The 20,786-nt window shown below is 55.6% G+C and overlaps 1 protein-coding gene across 3 annotated transcripts in view; it reads left to right on the forward strand.

Annotated features, from left to right (window-relative positions):
• Positions 1–19,874, forward strand: part of SLC9A1 (solute carrier family 9 member A1) — a 50,500-nt gene extending 30,626 nt beyond the window's left edge. The window contains exons 2-12 of one of the 3 annotated variants that reach the window (XM_082440106.1): positions 6,448–6,908; positions 9,991–10,241; positions 11,164–11,381; positions 12,344–12,546; positions 14,476–14,565; positions 15,039–15,109; positions 15,228–15,401; positions 15,634–15,748; positions 15,901–16,002; positions 17,321–17,393; positions 18,014–19,874. In XM_082440106.1, the coding sequence (XP_082296232.1) occupies positions 6,448–6,908; positions 9,991–10,241; positions 11,164–11,381; positions 12,344–12,546; positions 14,476–14,565; positions 15,039–15,109; positions 15,228–15,401; positions 15,634–15,748; positions 15,901–16,002; positions 17,321–17,393; positions 18,014–18,351 (2,096 nt within the window). In that variant the 3' untranslated portion in view covers positions 18,352–19,874. The other 2 variants (XM_082440107.1, XM_082440105.1) reach the window with 2 other exon arrangements.
• The last annotated feature ends 912 nt before the right edge of the window (positions 19,875–20,786 follow it).

The following is a 20,786-nucleotide window of genomic DNA, read 5'->3' on the forward strand; positions in this document are numbered from 1 at the left end:
TCCAGGTACTTGGAACAGATTTATTTTTGGCTGTCTTGCAGGGGAGGCGTATTGCAGACTTGAATTCTCTTCCTGTTGATGCTCACAGGTTTAGTTTTCATTGATGCAGCCTGGCACAAAGAACTGGCAATTAGGAGACCTGGGTTCTAATTCTGACTCTGCCACTTCCCAGCTAGGTAGCCTTGGGCAAGTCACTTCACCTCTCTGAGCCTCAGTTTCTTCATGTGTCAAATGGGGGTCAGGATAGGAGATGAAATGAGAGGAGATATGTAAAAGCCTTGCATCAAACACTCTGTCCAGTAAGTGTTTTTCTCCTTCTCTGTGCTGGAGATTGTATCTTAAAGTGAATCATGATCAAATATAGTCTTACTGAGTGGGCACTGTTGGTTTATATTTTTTTTAAATTGTCACTCATTGGGTGACTCCTGTGGGCCAGGAGCTCTAAATAAATGATCTTAGTGACACAGCCACCCTGGTCACTGGGTGACCAGGTCACTCATCACCCCAGTGACAGAGGAGGGACCAAGACTCAAAAAGACATGTAACAGGTATTGTGCTAAGTGTTTTACATACACCATCTCATTTAATCTTCTCAGCAACACTCATATTTGGATATTGGCAAAGGCTTGGCGAAGTCAAGCCTTCCTATATGTCTTTTTCTTTCCTTGTTTTTCATTCATTCATTACCCATACATCCATTTGCTACATGCAGGGTACTTATGCTGGGGTCTTTAAAGAATACAGACCCTAGAATGGCTTTTTTCCTGCTTCTCTCTCTGGTGAACTTCAAAGCCCAATTCAGATGGTCCCTGCTCTGGGAGCATCACCTACTCTTGAAATTTCAGAGCCCCCTTCCTTTTTCCCACACTTCACATCTGAAAGCCAGTTTTATCTCAATTCACAAATAGTTAGTATGCCTACTCTATGCTGGCAGCTGGAGACCCAGGTGACTCTAGAAAGTTCCCACCCTTAAGGAGCTTGACACCTAAGTGATGGACAAGTGCGCACCAGCAGGTCATGATAACGTAGAGTGATTCATGTTATACCTGGGTTTTGAAGATTATAATAATAATAGCAGTCACCGCTTTTTGCTAACATTGAGTGCCAGCGTTGTTTGGCATTCTTTGCCCTGATGATGTCCTCTTGTGCTCCAGAAACCTTCTGAAATAGGCTTTTACACAGATGGGGAAACTGAGGGTAGGAGATGTAACTTGCTCAAGGCCACCAAGCTAGTCAGTGGCTACACCCTGATTGGAACCCAGGGCAGAGTGGCAAGTGCCACATGTCTTTGTCTCTGCCGGTCTGGCTGCAAACCTACTGAGGCGCCGCCAACTGCGTCTGGTTTATCTTTCTCCCTGGTCCTCAGAGCTGACGTTGATGGTGGGAAGAATCGACACTGAGAGGAATCTGACTCAAGAACAATCAGAGCCCCTCCTACCCCAAAGAACCCTCCAGCCCCAGTGGAGACCGGAGCTGAATACAGACCAGGCAGGCAGGGGCTGTGCAATCTGACAATTCCCTCCTCCTACCCTAGGAGTTTAGGAGAAGACTGACCCCTTCTGGCTGAGTTAACTGGGGAGTCAGGCGGCAGGCTTAAAAGATGGGAAAGATTCCCCAAGGTCTTTCCTCGGCCTCTAGAGTGGAAGAGGAGCAGTGGCGAGACTTCCCTGGAGAAGAGCTCCTGGAAAGAAATACCTCTGGCACCCTGGGAACCACTTTGGGGCTCTTCAGTCCTGGGTTCTGACGCTCCCCTTAGAAACAAAATAAGAATAAAACCAGGGATAATGTAGGGAGTGGCTAAGAACACAGACTGGAGCCAGACTGCCTGGATTTGAATCAGTTACCAGCCGCTTGACTTTGAGCAAGTTGCTTCACCTTTCTGTGCCTCAGTTTCCTCATCTCTAAAATGAGGGGATGGTAATTGTGACTTCCCAGAGCTTGGTGAGGTGCAAGTAAGACGTGTCAGCACACTGCTGTAAACTATAGAGTACCAGGCTTTCCTTGGGAGGTATTACCTTTCGTTACTGTAGTTGAGACTGGTTGCTGGGGCAGTTGAAGAGGGAGTTAAAGAAACGGAATTGCTGTGCAACCAGGAATCCCTTGGGACCTGGCCGAGTTGCAGCCCCAGAGCAGTCCTCAGGCCTGGAACTAGGGCGGCAGAGCCCATCGCGTGCCCCTGGGTCCCTGGTGACCCGGCACTGGTGAGCCAAGGAGGCCCCTTTTAAAACCCGGCACTCTCTGACCGCCAGGGCAGGGGAAAGATTCGGGAAGTGGGACTGGGGTGTCTGGTCACCCCGGCAACCAAGGGTGATGTGGGACAGCCTCGCCTGCCTGCTCCACTGCGCCAGTCTCAGCAGATGCAGACAGTCTGAGGAGCTGTAAATAAAATGTTCTCATGGTGGAGAGCAGAGAGGCTGCAGAGGACCAGGAGCCCCTCATCAATCTGAAGTTTAGTCCAGTGCCTGTTCCGTTTACGTGTGTGTGTCAGAGAGTATGTGCGTGTGTCTGTGTAAGAAGGAGAAGAGGGTGGGTGAGTGTGTGTGTTTGTCAGAGTATGTGTGTCAGAGAGAGCAAGAATGTGGGTGATTGTGTGCATGTGTGTGTGTAAGAAAGCGAGTGTGTGTGTCAGTATGTGTGTGAGTGAGTGTGGGTGTGAGTGTGAATGTGTGTCAGAGAGAGTGAGAGTGTGTGTATGTATGTATGTGTGTGTGTGTGTTCCCACAGTGCCCCCACTTGCCCAACTGCCACCTACACTAGACAGAGTGAGAAACACCTCTCCCCTCCCCCAGCCTCTTCACATCAAAGGGAGGCCAGCCCCAACCTGTGTCGGAGGGTTTGCCCCATGGCGGGGATGTTGAATTCCACACCTTCTCCTCCTGTCCTTGCTCTGGGAGGCCTGGGTGCTCCTGAAGGAGGCCGTGTGGCTTGAGTGCTCATTGGACTTGGAGCTTCACGGGTTCTGGTGGTGGGACTGGTCGTGACCACTGACAGGTCACCGCTTCTCTTTGAGTCTCAGTTTCCCCAACCATGTAATGGAGGATTTGGATGATCTCCAAGGTCTGTTTCACCTCTCACGGTGCTGGATCTGATTCTAACTGCCTCTGCCCCACCCCTGATTCCATCCTGGTGACATCACCACTGCCACAAGTTCGAGCCTTGGAAGTTTTGCCTCATGTCTTGGCATCTTGGGGTCTTGCCTCAGTGCTGGGCCTTTGTGAGGGGACCAGGAACCCAACTGTCCCCCTTTCACCTCACTCAGTGTCAGCAAGCTTCCTGCGCTTTGAGGGGACTCTTCCGGGGTACAGGGTGGGGACTCCACAGGGTGGAGTCAGGGCCTTGGGAGAGGGACACGCCAGAACAGGCCCTCAGGCCCCCTTCCACCGTGCTGATGACAGAATCTACCCCCTCCCCCTGAAGCTGCTTTCCAGTAACGTGCCGCCTACCCGCTGGCTCCTGGAGCCAGCGTGGATCCCAGACCTTCCTCCCCAGCCTGGGCCTGCCCCGTCCCCCCCTTCCCTCGCCTTCGGGGCCGGAGTTTCTTCTGCTCTTTGAGAGGCAGGGCCAACACAGGAAGACCTGGGAGGATCTGCTCCGGGAGCAGGGCTCCACCCCAGGTACTCTGGGGGCTGGCTTATTTGAAGAAAGTAAGACGCTCTGAGCTAGAGTCGAACTCCTCCATTAGACTCTGGGGAGGCTACTGAATTTTGCCGGAGCCCCAGCTTTCTCTTCTGCAAAATGGGGACAATACCTATCCCACAGGGCTGTTGTGAGAACTAAAGAGATGACATGTGCCATGCTTCCTGCTCAGGGCCTGGATCCTGATGCACCTTTAGGAGTAGTGAACATTCTTCATGTTATTGTTCTTGGCTTGTTTCACACAAATACACACACACACACACCCAACCACCCCCACCCCCCCACCCCGGGGCTGTGGCTTATTTGTCTCTGGGTCTCCGTGCACTGCCTCGCACTTCCTGGGGCCAGGAAAGCTCTGTGGATTGGATGAGGGCAGAGAGGGCGGTGAGGCAGTTTCAAAGCCTAACATGCTAGGTGGAGGTGGAAGCTGTCCTCCACCTGCCCTGGGCTGTCTCTTTAGACTCCACCTTCTCCTGAGGCAGCCGTTGGTGCTCAGCTCCCAGGGGTGGGGGGTAGGGGTGTGGAGGTCAGCTGGCTGGGTTTGACTTCCCCAAACTCACATGCTGTCCTGTCTCCCCAAGGATATGGTGTCAGCCTCACATGGTGGGGCGTAGAGGTACAGGAATGGTGTTCTGGAGAGGCAAACTAGACTACACAAAGTTCTGCAGGCAAAAGAGGATGTAGCTCATTTGCAAGGAATTTGTCAAGGTTGAAACATAAGAATAAACAGTGGGGGGACTTCCCTGGCAGTCCAGTGGTTAGGACTCGGTGCTTTCACTGCTGTGGGCCCAGGTTCGATCCCTGGTCAGGGAACTAAGATCCCGCAAGCCGCACGGCGCGGCCAAAAAAAAAATTGACAGTGGGGAGTGGGGAGCACGAGACAGGAGCAGGACCAGATGATGGAGGCAGCGCTGAAAGTTTGGACTTTAACCTTTTAGCAAGTGAGCAAGGGAGACTCGGACTCAACCTGACCTACCCTTCCCAGTGTACCAGCCGGGTGAACACTGAGGGTTACTGAAGGACACTCAAAGACAGGGAACGGGGGAGGGGGCCTTTTTAGCAAAAGAGGTGACTTTTGGTCAGGTCTGTTTTCAAGTCTCCTGGCCTAGGATGGAGATGCGTTTTTTCCAACATGTTTTGAGTATCTCCTGGGTGCTTGGCGCTGTGACAAGGTTCTGGGCCAGATAGTGTACTGAGTCTTGAATTGTAGCTGTACTGGCACCACCCAGATCAGTACCTGAGAGCAGGAGGGCTTTGGGCATGGGGAGGGATGTTCCTCTTCCTTCCCAAGGATCTCAGGGATGAAGAGAGCAGAGACCTAGCTAAACAGTTTATCGGGAATCATGTGGGTCCTGGCCAAGCCCTTTGCATTTTCAGATCAGTAGATACCTGTTGAGTGCCTACTGTGTCCCCAGCCCTGGAGATATAATCATAAACAGATATGGAATCTGCCTGCACAGAGCTTACAGGTTAAGGAGGGTAGGAGAGCAAGAGCTTTCACCTTGAGCAAAGTGTCAAGCAGACCCTCTTAACCAAGAGGACTTGGGGGTTATGTGCCTGACATGCAGCTAGATGCCCAGGTCTTCTCCACCCACCTCCTCACCCAAAAGAACCCAAAAATCCATAGCCAAACCCATAGCATTGAGAGGTGCCCTCTCTGAAAGGGATTTTTGCTACCTCCCAGCTCTGGGTTTGGAACCAAGGGGACCCGCTGCAGAGAGTGGCCTGCTGCTACTGCTGGTCAGGACCTGGCTTGGGGAGATAGTTGATGGGTCTCAGGCAGAGGGGCATTTTATGCCTTAATGGGGAGGAAGGACGGGTTGACTTAAAGAACTGTGGAATTTGATGGGAACTTCTGAGTCAGACCTGGGTTCTGTCCTGGTTCTGCTACTGATTTGCTGTGTAACCTTGGGCAAGTCCCTTCCCCTTTCTGAGCTTCAGTTGCCCTGTCTTTAAAGTGGGTGGAATTGGGCTAGAAACAGGGTGGCAAACAGGTTTTGTCTCACATGCAAAACTGATGTATTGGTGTCGGCTTCCTGAGCAGCTCTCTGGGCTCAGCAGGAAAGCACGCGAGTCTGGGATTGGAAGTTGCTGCGTGCGTTCTGCACGTTTGCAGGCCCCTGGCAGTATGATTCCCCAGGTTCCTTCCTGCACTGACACTCTTTGACTCCTCTGTGCTTCTTCGTATCTCCTGTGTCACTTCCCCACCAACCATTGTCTGTCTTTTGCTTAAATACCTCCATGATGAGGAACTGGCTGTCTTCCCTCAGACAGAATTGTTGGATTGTTAGGCCTGGTCTTGAGCTCACATCTGTCTCCCTGAACTTGTGCCTGCAAAGTGACTTGGGTTCAGGTGTAGGTAATGCCCTTAGGATTGCAGATAGAAGTTGTGAGAGGGGAAGGCACCAGAAAAGAACTCCTACCCTGACCTGGGCAGACAGGGTGGTCAGGGAACTTGGAGGTACTTGGAGCCTCAGTAATCAGTGTATAATTTCTGCTTTCTGGAGGCATACAGAGCTGCTTCTTTCTACTACTTTATGACAGTGACAGAGATAGCATCTGTATATCCTTTGCAAAAAGCCCTTTAACAACATCATCGCTTAGTTTATACAGCAACCCCCTGAGGCTGGTATCATCAGCTCTGTTTTACAGGCGAGGAAGCTGAGGCTCAGGAAGTTAACAGAGCGGCCCTCTGAAACCAAGCCCGTGCCCCTCTCACCAGCTGCCCTCCTCGTCCCCAACCCCATCCCCAGCCTTCTGTTCTCCTTGCTCCCCGCAAGCCCACGCCTCCCATTCTCTCCCCCTCTGCAGGTTTCCATGTGATCCCCACCATCTCGAGCATTGTCCCGGAGAGCTGCCTGCTGATCGTGGTGGGGCTGCTGGTGGGGGGCCTGATCAAGGGCGTGGGCGAGACGCCCCCCTTCCTGCAGTCAGACGTCTTCTTCCTCTTCCTGCTGCCGCCTATCATCCTGGATGCGGGCTACTTCCTGCCGCTGCGGCAGTTCACAGAGAACCTGGGCACCATCCTGATCTTCGCTGTGGTGGGCACGCTGTGGAATGCCTTCTTCCTGGGCGGCCTCATGTACGCCGTGTGCCTGGTGGGCGGCGAGCAGATCAACAACATCGGCCTCCTGGAAAACCTGCTCTTCGGCAGCATCATTTCAGCCGTGGACCCCGTGGCCGTGCTGGCCGTCTTCGAGGAAATTCACATCAATGAGCTGCTGCACATCCTTGTCTTCGGGGAGTCCCTGCTCAATGACGCCGTCACTGTGGTGAGGGGGCAGGGACCACACCCACGTGCACACAAGACGCAGATCCGAATCCAGGTCCAGAGTGAATCCCACATCCACCCGCTAATGATAGTAATAAGATAGCAAATGTCCATTCCTGCTTGCTGTGTGCGGACATCATGATGGGCACTGGACATGGATTATCTCATTTCATCCTCATGACCACCTTAGGAGGTGCTTATTATTCTCACTTTACAAAGGAGGAATCAGGCTCAAAGAAGTTAAATAACTCGCTAGAATATGATAGAACCAAAATTAGAAGCCAGGTCTGTCTGACTCCAGGGCCTGAGCTCTTGGCCTTACCAGGTCATATGCTCTGTCCCTGATGGATTGTGGTATGATCTTGGTTAAATTACTTATCCTCTTTGTACCTCAGTTTACCCTTTATAGACCATTTAGTCTCTGAGGGGCATTTCAGCTTTCATGTTAACTGTGTCTTAAGTTAGAGTTTAATTTGTTTAGAGTTCAGGGGCAGCAATTGTGGAAGGGGACCTTGCCTCTAAAACCTCCAGAAAGTGACAAGTAAAGGGGGTTGGTTTGGGTTGGCCACTTCCTTACTGTGTGACCTTGGGCAAGTGACTGTACCTCTCTGGGCCTCACCTTTGACAGCTGCAGAGTGGCAGAGTAGTTAGTGCTTTCCTTCCAGGTCTAGTGAGGACAGACATCCCCTACTGCAGGGTCTGCACGTGGCAAGGCTGTATATGTTTGCACATACCCTTCCTCCCAGTCGGCTTCCTCAGGAAACAGATACGTGTATGTGCACACTCACGTTATGTTGTGAAAACACCTACACCCCCCTCCTAGCTGGACCCCTCAGAGAGCAGCTGCCCGCACAGGAAAACACAAGGACGTGTGTGCATGCTCTGTGCACGCTCGCACACACACTCCCACTTCCCCCCCAGCCCCTCAGGAAGCCGCACCTGAAAGAAGTGACAGACGGTGGTGGTCGGCTGCTGACAGCCTTGGCTTCCTCTCCCTCTTCCTTCCCTGCCACCCTCGTCAGCTCCTCGTGAGGCTGGTGGAGTGCTGCTCAGCCTGACCTGAGCAGGCTGGCATCTGTTCTGTCTCTTCTTGCCCAGGGTTACCACACCAGCCTGTTGCCCCATCTGTAACAGGGATTGCAGTGCTTAGCCTGTCATCCTCCCGGGGTTCTGACAGGAGCCACACTCACTGATGTCTGTAAAATCAGTGGGTGCCAGAGACGAAGCCCTCCCCAGAGGATCTGGGTGTTGGGGTCCAGGTTGGCACTACTGGGGAGCAGCAGGGCGTGCTTGCAAGAGTGGATACCTCAGTCCAGCCACCTTGGGCCACGGCCACATCTCCCCAAGACGGTGGCAGCGTTGGTGGTAATCGCTGGTGTTCACTGAGTGCTTCCTGTCGGAATATGTACTGTCTCATCTAATCTGCACAGAAACTCTATGAGCTTAGCATGGTAATTTCCCCCAGTTTTCCAGGTGAGGAAACTGAGGCACTGAGAGATTAAGAAACTCGTCCAAGGTCATATTAGCTGATAAATGATGTAACTGGGGTTCAAATCTACACAGTCTGAGTCCAGAGTCCAAACGCTTACCAGTATGCTACTCTGCTTCTCTAGTCCCAGTGACAGTGGTACCAGGCCAGAAAGGAGGACCTTGCCCTCTATACCTGCCCCATTGGCCCAGGTGATGCACTTTAGGGACCCATGAACTTCCTCAGGCCAGGAGTAAGTTTAGGTAGCCCAGGGCTGAGAATGCACTGCTGTCCTTCACTGGAGCCCTGCCCTGTCTCCCAGACGGCTGTGTCCTGGCAGCACCGGGGACTGGCCAGTGCTTGGCATCTCCCCTTCCTGCCTAGCCCCAGTCAGGCCCTTTCTAGAGCTCTGGGCATGGGTGTGAGTGCCCCATTTTCCAGACAGTAGAGCTGAAGGCTGCCCCAAGCTGAGTGGCCTCAGGCCTTTGCCCTGGAGCAGAGGTGTCCTGCTTCCAGGTGCGGCCCAGGTACTGGGGGCTTTGGAGGGTTCTGTCTCAAGGATCCTTAGGTCCTCTTCCCCACTCCCTCAGCGTCCCCCGGGCCTGGACACTCCCCAGCTGGTTTCTAGGTAGAGCTGTTTAGGAGCAGGCCAAGCAGCCAGCACCTAAGAGGGGGCAGAACCTCCAAGCTGAATCACCAGGGAGGCCCCGTCCACTGCTGTCAGGGAACAAGCTCTAGGCCCAGTTCTGCTGCTCCTGGGCTGGGGGCAATCTGGCAAGTCGCTTCACTACTCTGAGCGTAAGTTTAGCAAGGGAACAAGCATCCTTAGCCCGCCTACCTCTTCAGGCTGTAGTGTGTCGAGCAGGATGACCATAATCAAAGGGCTTTACAGTGTATGAAGTGCCACTTAAAGTCTGATGGTAGTGTTACAATGACCGTTTATTTCCCCCGCCTGGAGGTGGGGAAGCCATGGAGAGCCTCTAGTCCCACAGTGCCTGAACTTGGTGGTTCATTGCAACCACCTGTTGAGCAGAGATTACTGGGCCCCACTTCCAGACAGTCCAGGTGGGGTATGTATGGCCTGGCCGTGTATATTTTCAGAAAACTTCAGCGGTTAAGTCCTGTCCTAGTTCGTTATCTGAACTTCCCCTGCTTTGTGCTGAAGGAAAAACCGAAATCCAGGCAAGGACATGAGAGGCGAACTTGGTGCAGTAGCAGCTAATACCGTGATAGGCACTTTGCCTTCATCGACTAATTTAATCTCACAATAGCCCTGTAAAGTCGGTACTATTACCCCTATTTTCTGGTCAGGAAAACTAAAGCACAGGGAGATTGAGTAATTTGCCTCACGTATACAACTGGGGAGCGGCAGAGCCAGAATTTCAACCCAGGTGGTTTGGCCGCAGAGCTGTGCTCTTTACCTGCACAGCACGTTGCAGGCCCGAAGACCCTCTGGCCCCGAGGCCGGTGGCTTTGGCACCTGCTTGGTGCTAAGGTTTCTCTGCTACCACATGGCCGTGGTCAGCGGAGGGGATAGGATCACCCTGGGTGGACCCCAGGGAGCCGTGGGGCAGGGCCCCACCCTCCTGCCGACCAGCCTGCGCACTCTTCCTAGGTCCTGTATCACCTCTTTGAGGAGTTCGCCAACTACGACCGCGTGGGCATCGTGGACATCGTCCTCGGCTTCCTGAGCTTCTTCGTGGTGTCCCTGGGTGGGGTGTTTGTGGGCGTGGTCTACGGGGTCATCGCAGCCTTCACCTCCCGGTTCACCTCCCACATCCGCGTCATCGAGCCGCTCTTCGTCTTCCTCTACAGCTACATGGCCTACCTGTCAGCCGAGCTCTTCCACCTGTCGGGCATCATGGCGTGAGTCTGGGCGTGGCGTGGGGGGCTGCCAACTCAGATTCCCCAGGCTTGTAGGGTCAAAGGGAGCTACCCAGCGCCCAGCCCCCAGATCCAGACTCCAGGTCCCGGGACTGCCCCTGAAGCACTGAGTTTAAGGTTCTGGAAAGTCTCAGCCCAGCTATTTCTTCCCTTCATTTGTCGCGAAGGGAACCCCTTGTTGCAGCCGGACACAGTCACTCGCGCTTGCTGCTCTCCTCTGCAGCCCCAGCAAGGAGGCTCCAGGCTTCCCTTGAAGTGAGGGTCCTGGAGGTCCTGAGGCCCCACATGGGTCGTGAAGCCGGGGGAGTGTGGAGAGGCAGTGAGGTGCAAAGGTGCTCACAGTAGGGGAGGCCATTGGAAGTGTGGAGGCGGGGCCGGATTGGGGCACTGGGGGTGACAACGAGGAGGCTGGGCCAGCAGGAACGGGGCCCAGGTGTGGGCACCAGGCTGGGAGGGCTTGGGCTGCTGCTCGGAAGAGAGCTCCCCGTGGGGACCCCCACAGGTTAAAGGGACACCACACTCAGGGGGATAAACCCGAGGCCGCAGACTTGACTTCTGTAAGGTCGAGCGGCAGCATGGCCTCGGGGAGAAGGCACAGGCGTAGGAGTTGGGCAGCCCTTCGTTTGCGTCTCAGCTCTGCCACTCGCTGGCCGTGTGGCCGTGGGCAGGCGACTTTATTTCTACAAGTCTCAGATCTCTCGTCTGGAAAACTTAAGAATATGCCTGTGTCTACAGGGTTGGGTGAGAGGATTGAGTGAGAACAGGTGTGCGAAGCCCGCAGGGGCGTCTGACTCGTAAGGGGAGCTCAGGAGACGGGCACCTGTCCGCCTCCCTGGCAGTGGAGGCGCTTTGGGAGGGTGCAGCTCAACTCTGAACCCCGAACCCCACTCTTCCCTGACCCCAGGCTCATTGCCTCGGGAGTGGTGATGCGCCCCTACGTGGAGGCCAACATCTCCCACAAGTCCCACACGACCATCAAGTATTTCCTGAAGATGTGGAGCAGTGTCAGCGAGACCCTCATCTTCATCTTCCTCGGCGTCTCCACCGTGGCCGGCTCCCACCACTGGAACTGGACCTTTGTCATCAGCACCCTGCTCTTCTGCCTCATCGCCCGAGTGCTGGGTGAGGTCCCGGGCCCGAGCCAGGGGCGGTGTGTGTGCGTGGTGGGGGTGGGTGCTGTGTGTGTGTGTGTGTGAGAAGGGCACTGGGTGGAGGGGCTGGGGTTGGCTCCTGGCTGGGCTTCCCCACTCCTGCTGTCTGCAGTGCTGAGGCCATGATGGGCCCTTGAGGGGAGAGAGGGACGTGCTTGAGGTGCATCCGTGATCTCTGGGGAGACAGTCGTGGTGTGCCAGTGGAGGGGCCTCAGGAGCCCTGTGATTCTGAGCCTGTCGGTGTCTGGGGAGGGGACCGAGGCCCACAGAGCCAGGTCTGTGAGTGTCTGGACTTTAGCACTTTCAAAGTTGCCTGCAGCTCCTCCCAACCTCTGCTGCCAGCCTGGGGTGCACACGGGGACCAGGCCTTAGGCCCTTGGGTGCTGCTTCACCTTGCAGGCAAATATTACCTCAGTAATTGCATGGCTTCCCCGCTCTGGATCTCACCTCCTCTCTGAGGTTAGGTCTGGGCGTCACATTTACTTGCTGCACTGTCTTAAAACCCCTTTAATCCTGGGCCTCATCCTCCAGAGATTCTGGTTCTGTGGGTTGAGATTGGACGAACTCTGCATTTTTAAATAATTGTTTATTACAAAAGATTTCAAACACACAGAAAAGTAGATCCATGTACCCATCATATTTAATAGGTATCAACTTGTGGCCATCTCTTTTCCCATCCCCCTCCTGACCTCCAGCCACTGGAGGCCTCTGTAATGTCTCTAAAATATATCCAGGTTGAGGGACCCCCTTAAATTGAAGATCCACCCAGCTCTTGGATTGAGGGATCTGGAGCATCTTGGGCTGAGGGACCTGAGAAATGAGTGAGCTGGGCGGGCTTACTAATGGAGGCTTCCTCCAGACAGAGAAGTCTCTCTGCTGCAGAAGCCAGGAGGGCCTGGGACAGCCTGACCCCTCTCTTCCCGTCCCTGGCAGGCGTGCTGGGCCTGACCTGGTTCATCAACAAGTTCCGCATCGTGAAGCTGACCCCCAAGGACCAGTTCATCATTGCCTACGGGGGCCTGCGAGGGGCCATCGCCTTCTCCCTGGGCTACCTCCTGGACAAGAAGCACTTTCCCATGTGTGACCTGTTCCTCACGGCCATCATCACCGTCATCTTCTTCACCGTCTTTGTGCAGGTGCTGGACGGGGTGGAGCAGCCCTGCCTGGGGACCCTGACTCTACCAGGAAAGAGGAAGCACATGACCCGAGAGGGGGCCCATGGGTTCTAGTCCCAGCTCCACTGATGACTTGTGCAGTTATCACAGGGACAAGCCACTCCCCCTTTCTGGGCCCCAGTGTCCTAAATTGTAAAGGGAGAGTTGTGAGCATGCGTCATTACAAAGTGACCAATCAGAATATAAAGTAACCAGACTGCTGCCTAGTTCAGTTAGGAATCCAGATAGCATTAAGAGGAGCGGGTCCAGTCAGCAGGCCCATGATGCTCATTGTAGGGGCTTAAGGAAGTGGTTTAATGTCTTAGGATCTTAGTTTCTGCATCTGTAAAATGGGAATAATAGCACAACATGGGGAACTGGAAAGGTCCCTGAACTGGCCAGCAGGAGGTCTAGAGTTAGCCAGAGCTCTGCTGTTGTCAGTGTGACCCCGGGAAAGACTCTCCTCCCATCTCTGGGTCTCAGATCCCCATCTGTGAAGTGAGGGGACTGGACTGGATGATCCTGAAGAATCCTTGCAGCCTGCTGGCCGTGATTCCTGTGCATTTAAACAACCCAGGCTTAGCTGAGAGCCTCACCGCCCTCAGAGTCCCCAAGGAAGCCCAGCCTGAGATGATGTAAATTGCTTTTCCTTATCTGACCTGTGACCTTGGGCAAGTGAGAAACACCCTGTCTGGGCCTCTGTTTCTCTACCATCCCCTCCATCTTTCCTGGACACTAATCCTGGCCAGGCCCTAGATGGGAAACATCATTGCCTTCTCGGGAAAAAACAGTAGAGAGGAAACTTCCTGGGGCTGGACTTGTTTTCTGTCCTTTAAAAGGAGAGGGGACTGCCTCTTTTGTCGTCTTACCCTGCTTCCATCTTCAAAAATATTTTATCACCTTGACTTTGCAGTTGTATATGCTAATGGTTTACCAAGCCCTTTTTTTTAATATAAATTTATTTATTTATTTATTTTTGGCTGCATTGGGTCTTAGTTGCTGCTCACGGGCTTTTCTCTAGTTGCAGCTAGTGGGGGCTACTCTTCGTTGTGGTGCGCGGGCTTCTCATTGCGGTGGCTTCTCTTGTTACGGAGCACGGGCTCTAGGCACACGGGCTCCAGTAGTGGCTTGCGGGCTCTAGAGTGCAGGCTCAGTAGTTGTGTCGCACGGGCTTAGTTGCTCCGCGGCATGTGGGATCTTCCCAGACCAGGGCTCAAACCCGTGTCCCCTGCATTGGCAGGTGGATTCTCAACCACTGCACCACCAGGTAAGCCCTACCAAGCCCATTTTTAATGAAAGCAGCTTTGAGGTAGGGACCTCCCTGCCTGAGTTTGAATCCAGCTTTACTACTTCTGTGAGACCTTAGGAAGTTACTTAACCTCTTTGAGTCTCAGTTTTCTCATCTGTGAAATGGGGATAATGAATGGGCTTACCTCTTAGGGTCATTGTGGGTATTGAAGTGCTAATCCTAGTAAAACACAACTGGTCCTGGCACATGGCAAGTGTGCAGTTAAATTGCTGCTGCTCTTACTAGGTCCTCCTTGGTAGCAGTCCTGCAAGGGGGGCAGAGCAGAGGTGGTCCTCCCTGTTAGCCAGGCCTGACTTCCCTGGGGTGACAGAATGCATCTGTGGTGGAGCTCACACTTGAACCCAGGCCCTCTGACCCCTGACCTGGGCTAGATGCCTGTGTGTGAGTCACTCGGCTGGTTGGGCTGTGAAACCGCTGGCTGTGTCTTTGGGAAGAAGCGGGCCTTAAGGACCTGCTTTATATAAGTGCTGCTGGGAGGTTGGGAGATTGGGGACCTCAGAGCAGAGGGCATCCCAGACTCAGGGACGCTGGGGTGGGGGACCTCTGTGCTCTCCCTGCCAGAGTAGCAGAGCTAGAGTGCCTGACACCCACCTGCCCCCCAGGGCATGACCATTCGGCCCCTGGTAGACCTGCTGGCTGTGAAGAAAAAGCAAGAAACGAAGCGCTCTATCAACGAGGAGATCCACACGCAGGTACTGGAAGCTGGGCCTGGGCCCTGTGTTGCAGGAGGAGGCTCCGGAAGCTGGGGAGCAGCTAGGCTTCGCGTCCATGCCCTCAGTCAGCCCCTCCTCCCTCATCCCAGTGCCCAGGTGGTCCTTCAGCCTCCTGAGGTCACCAGGTCACACCATAGGGAGGTGTGGTATGAGCAGCCGAGAACTTGAGGAAGGGGCGTCATGCAATCTCTGCCTCTGCAGAAACCTATCCCAGGCATCGGCACAAGTGGGTTCAGAGAAGGGGTCTCAGCCGGGCCCCAGTGGCCAGAGGGCTTGAGGTTTCCCTGGGGTTCAGGATGAGTGAGGTATAGGTGCCACCTCCTGGCTGGTCCTGGAACTATAGGGCTGGGCTGAGCAGAGCTGCACTAGGGTGGAGGGGGGCGCCCATTCAGAAGTCTTGGTAGGGGAGGAGCCCAGTAGTAAGGCTTGACCTGGCCCTGGGCCCGTTTCAGTTCCTGGACCACCTTCTGACAGGCATCGAGGACATCTGTGGCCACTACGGCCACCACCACTGGAAGGACAAGTAGGTGGCAGGCCTTGTGGGCAGGAGGGTGGGGAGGGGCAGGTAAGGGTCTCCCGGGGCCTGGGCATCAACCCATCCCAGGAGGTGGCTTCATCCATGTCCTCCCTCCTCCCACCAGGCTCAATCGGTTTAATAAGAAGTATGTGAAGAAGTGTCTGATAGCTGGCGAGCGCTCCAAGGAGCCCCAGCTTATCGCTTTCTACCACAAGATGGAGATGAAGCAGGCTATCGAGCTGGTGGAAAGTGGGGGCATGGGCAAGATCCCCTCTGCCGTCTCCACCGTCTCCATGCAGTGAGTGCTAGTGGCCAGCCCTGGCAGCCTCTGCAGGCGCACTGACCCCTCGACACCCACCTGGAGCAGGCCCCCTGGGGCATCCTACCGGGGTGGGCGGGAGAGCTGCAGGGCCACACTGAGGACCTGAGGCTTGACCCACCCTCCCGGCCATCCCCCGGGGACCCTTCTGGCCCAGCCCAGCAGGCCCCAGGGTCCCAGGAGTTTTCTCATCTATGCCCCGTTATCCCAGGAACATCCACCCCAAGTCCCTGCCTGCCGAGCGCATCCTGCCAGCACTGTCCAAGGACAAGGAAGAGGAGATCCGCAAGATCCTGAGGAATAACTTGCAGAAGACCAGGCAGCGGGTGAGGAGCTCCTCCCCACCCGGCCCCCCTACAGCAGAGGAGCCCCTCCGCCCCCTCTCTGCTCCAGCCCCGCCCCACACGCCCAGAGCCGCCCAGCCCCTCCAGGCCCAGCTTCTGGGGCCTGCCCTGCCTGACAACTGTTCCTCCCACAGCTGCGGTCCTACAACAGACACACGCTGGTGGCAGACCCCTACGAGGAGGCCTGGAACCAGATGCTGCTCCAGAGACAGAAGGCCCGGCAACTGGAGCAGAAGGTGTGTCTGGGACTGGAGCTGGCTCCCGCCTTTCTCCGGGAGCCTGGGTTCTTCCTCTTCCTGCACCGCCACCACCAGGCCCTTTTGGAGATAGAGCCACTCCGATCTGGTTTTTTGGCCTCCTCCACTTGTTTCAAAGGCTGAGCCCCAGGGCGGGTTCCAGAAAGCTGCCTTCTCTCCCCCTTCCCCGCTCAGAGCAGCAAAGAGGCCCCCTTCCCCATTGTGTCCTCAGGCATCAGAGCTAGAAGAGTCTATCCATGTGCTCTAACCCCTCATTTTCTAGTGAGAAAACTAAGGCTCAGGGGAAAGGGACCTGTCCAAAATCACAAAGCAAGGCACACACGCCTTCATTCATTTGTTCAGGAAGCATTTGTGGAGCGGTTCCTAAGTGCCAAGCAGCAGAGTATCCTCCGTGAATCCGGTGGTGAATTGGCCCAGTCCCTCCCTTACGGAGCTTCTCATGCAGTAGCCCGTGCAGGACAGGAAGTGCAAGGGGCGCTGAGCACCTTGAACAAGGAAGTGGTCAGGGTATGCTTAGGAATAAGAGCCACAGGAGAGGGAGTGTGGCAGAGGGAGGTCCAGGCGGAAGGAAGAAGCTGTGCATAAGTTCCTGACCACAGACTGAGGGGGCTCAGCTTTCCAGGAAGCTTGTTAATGGTGTAAGGGTTTGGGCTTTATTCCAAGGGCGTGGAGAGTCATGAAGGAGGGTTCTAAGCAAGGGAACGACATGGGAAGCAGTGGGGGTGGCCCGGCTTAGGGCAGTGGCAGGGGGAGGAAAGGAGCAGGTAGATTCAAGGGACATTTAGTAGGTGGAAGCAGCAAGACTTGGTCACCACATTGCGGTGGGACTGAGGGAAGAGGAAAAGGAGTCAGGGGTCATGTCTAGCCTTCCATTGGGGTAGTCGGGAGTGGTGGCTGAGAGAGGGGACACCGAGGAAGGAACAGCTTTTGCAGGAAGATAAGAAGCTAAGTTCAGTTTCAGCGTGTTGCATTGAGATACCTGGGGGCCATCCAGGGCCCAGGTGACACTCCTGAGTTGACTCTCTGGGTCTGTACCTCAGGGGTAGGTGTGGGCTGGAGCTAGAGTCTGGGCAAGTGTCACCGTGGGAGAGGCGGGGCAGCGAGGGGCGTGTTCAAGGCCACCCCGGAGTTTGCAGAGCTTGGCAAGAGGCTGGACCAAGCCCTCAGGACCTAGCACCGGCCCGGGCAGAGAGGGAACGGGCACCCCAGACACACCAAAGGAGGGTGTGGCCACTGGCCTTGGGCGCCGTCCAGAGGGGCCGCCCAGTCTCACCCCTGTCTGCTCTTCCTCTGTCAGATCAACAACTACCTGACGGTGCCGGCCCACAAGCTGGACTCGCCCACCATGTCGCGGGCCCGCATTGGCTCAGGTAAGGCAGGGCGTAGGGTGCTGGGCGAGGGGCCTCAAGACTGGGCACACAGTGCCACCATCCCGAGGATGAGGCTCCAACAGGGACGGGCCTCAGAGAGCCCGCGGGGAGGACGGGCTGCTCCCTCCCTGACCTCCTCCCAAGCTCCTCCTACATCGGGTAGAGTTGGGGGTTCACAAAGGGGGCAGAAGAGTGGCCCTGCTGTCCTCCCCAGGGACAGAGCGCTCCACGTGGGGCTCCTGCTGAGGAGCTGGGTGCCTGGCAGGGAGGCTGGAGGCGGCTGCACCGTTGGGATCGCCAGCGTGTGGGGAAAACAAGGGCAGACCTTCCAGGACCCGGTGGCTCAGGAGGGAGCCTGAATTCTTGGTCTGAGGAGGGACTCCTATGGGAGCCCCAGGGCTGAGGAGGGGAACACAGTCCTACCTCTCAGACCCCCGTCCGAGGGGAAGAAAAGCAATCTGCTGTGTTGACAAGGGCTTGGAAAGGCCCCTGTGGAGTGATTTGAAGCGCGCCAGGATTGCTGAGGTTCTGTAGGAGTTGCTGGCACGGGCTGAGGTGGGGCGCACGCTGGGCAGGGCTCAGGGACAGAAGCCAGCTTGTGCCTTGCTCTCCGTCCCCAGACCCGCTGGCCTATGAGCCAAAGGCCGACTTGCCTGCGATCACCATCGACCCAGCCTCCCCGCAGTCGCCCGAGTCTGTGGACCTGGTGAACGAGGAGCTGAAGGGCAAGGTCTTGGGGCTGAGCCAGGATCCAGAAAGGGTGGCCGAGGAGGACCATGAGGACGACAGGGGCATCATGATGCGGACCAAGGAGCCCTCGTCCCCAGGCACCGACGACGTCTTCAGCCCTGCGCCGAGTGACAGCCCCAGCTCCCAGAGGATACAGCGCTGCCTCAGTGACCCAGGCCCCCATCCTGAGCCTGGGGAGGGAGAGCCTTTCATCCCCAAGGGCCAGTAGCACTGGGGCCAGCGGGCGGTGCCCGTCCCACCACAGACTCTCCCACCAGAGCAGGGGCCTGCTGGCGGGGCTCCCCTCGTCCTTCCCGACCTGGATTGGCCCTGCCCCTCCCCCTGTCGCATGGCAGCTGGGCCCATAGCCCCCACCGCAGCACGGCTCCCCCTGCCTCCTGGGAAGCGCCCTCCCTCCCACCAGAACTGCCTTCCCAGTCCTTTGGCAGACCTGCTGGGCTGAGGCAAACCCTGCCCTTCCTGATCCAAGCTCTCTCCCATACCCAGACCAGGGCCTCTGAGTTTCCCAGACCTCAGAGGGCCCCCTCCCAATCTGTCACCCTCCTCACTGAAGTCAATCTTAGTTTCTAACCAAAGAGCCTCTGGCTCAGCCTTGGTCCCTCCTGGAAAGGGAAGGAGCCGAGGCTTCTGTTGGCCTAAGCCAGGCCCTCCATTAACAGCGTTAAGACTAGGGGACCAGGCATCTGACTGGGGGAGGGATCGGTGACCCATGGCCGTCCCACCCTCCTCCAGCCAGCTCTGTCACCCTGGCCAGCCACCTGACCTGTCCTTACTCAGAGCTGCAGGCTGAGGGTATCTCTGAGCTCTGTCTGGAGCTGGGGCGCTTTGGACGATGATATGACTCAGCTCTCCAAACTGTGCTCCAGCGGGGACCACTGGGCCCTTCAGGGGCCGCTGCCAGGGGCTCCAGAAAGTGCTGCCTTTTTATCTGTTTTGTTTGTTCACACTTCCATGTATGATTCTATTTGCACAGAGGGCATTCCTGTTTTTAAAACATTTTTGAAAACCTCTAGCTGAACAGAGCTCCAGCCATCCTATTCTGGAGCATTAGCCATCCTCATTTGTGCCTGTCTGCCCAACACTCTCCCCCAAAACAGTCCTCTGTCCCCAGGGCTCTGATTTCAGAAGTGACCTCACCCGCTCACATACACACCCTAATCATGATTTTCTCTAAGTCACAGACGCCGGGCCTCCTGGCACCTTCTTTCTCTTGGGCCTGACCCTCAGTTCCCGCTGGCCTGTTCTTTCTCTCATCCCTCTCCACTCCCCCATTGGCCCCTGGAACCTCTCTTATAAGCACTGCACCCAGCTTGCTGTGGAGCCTCGTCCTCAGGGGAGGGGCCTCCCCTGAGCATCTCCCACCGGCCAGGGCTGGTGGGTGGGCTGAGTCCTGGGCCCCCAGAGGCCTCTGCTCACAGACACACACTCCTATCCCCACTGCCACCATGGGCCAGGCCCAGGCCTCCTGGTGTCTGTCCTTCTCCCAAGGGTACTCCTTTCCCCAGGATTGTGCAATAGTCAGAGCGTCCCCCTTCCCAATGGACTGGGCAGTGGGTGCTCATCTGTCCCCCCTCTTCTCCATGTAAGTGCTGTTTTGGGCAGGAGTCACCATGCAAGGGTAACGTTGACAACCATGTTCAAAGCCACCACAGCTGCTGCCGCTCTGCCGCCTGTACAGAAGAAACCGAATCTTTTTCATATTCTAATAAATCCGTGTGAGTTTTTGATAGAGTCGAGGGCTGCTCCCTGGGGACCAGGGACTTGCGGGAGGAGGGTGGCCCAGGGGCCTGAAGGACTTGGCTCAATGGCCAGCACAGAGAAACACTTAATCCATGTCAGAGGTTGGTGTGGTTATTACTGTGGGTCCAGCACCAGGAATACAGCTGTGAGCAAAGCAAGACGCTCCCTTCAGGCTCCTTCAGCCTCTGGGGAAGAGCAACATTAATCAGTCCTACCAGGAAAACCCGTGTGTGTGTGTGTGTGTGTGTGTGTGTGTGTGTGTGTGTGTGTGTGTGTGTGTGTGTGTGTGTGTGTGTGTGTGTGTGTGAGAATGACAGGGGAGGAAGGGGTGATGAGGAGGACTTTCCTAAGTGATGGATACAACTACAGGATGAGCCGAGGTTAACCTGGTGAAGAAGGTTTCAGAGAGTGCCCACATGTTCTAATTGGGAGCTGCATGTGGCAACACCCTAGGATCTGAGGAAAGGCTGATGTGGCTGGGGCAGAGAGTGACAGGAGGGGAGGCGAAGATGGGACCTTGCAGCCCATGGTCAAGATTTTGGTTTATACTAAGGGCAATGGAGAGGCTCTCCGCTCTAAAGTGGGAACAATAACCCCTGGGTGAAACGTGCTCAGGAGTGAAATGGGCTCAGCACCAGTGCCCAGTGGGCTGAGTTCAGCTGAGGTTGGATCCCTGAGGTGCATTTTCAGGAGCTGGCCGCCAGAGGGCAGTGAGGCCTTGGTACACACCCCCGGCACCCTTGGAACCTGCTCTGTGGAGGAAAGCATCTCCTTTGCCCAGACTGGGACCTGTGAACAGAGCTGGTTTGATCCATAAAACCTGAAGTGGTCCATGCCAAAAGGACCATACGGAGGGACCACACAATCCATTTCTGTATCAGTGTCCCAGCTAGAAACGGATGG

The sequence above is a fragment of the Balaenoptera physalus genome, assembly GCF_965194825.1.
Source record: "Balaenoptera physalus genome assembly, chromosome: 1".
Taxonomy (NCBI): Eukaryota; Metazoa; Chordata; class Mammalia; order Artiodactyla; family Balaenopteridae; genus Balaenoptera; species Balaenoptera physalus.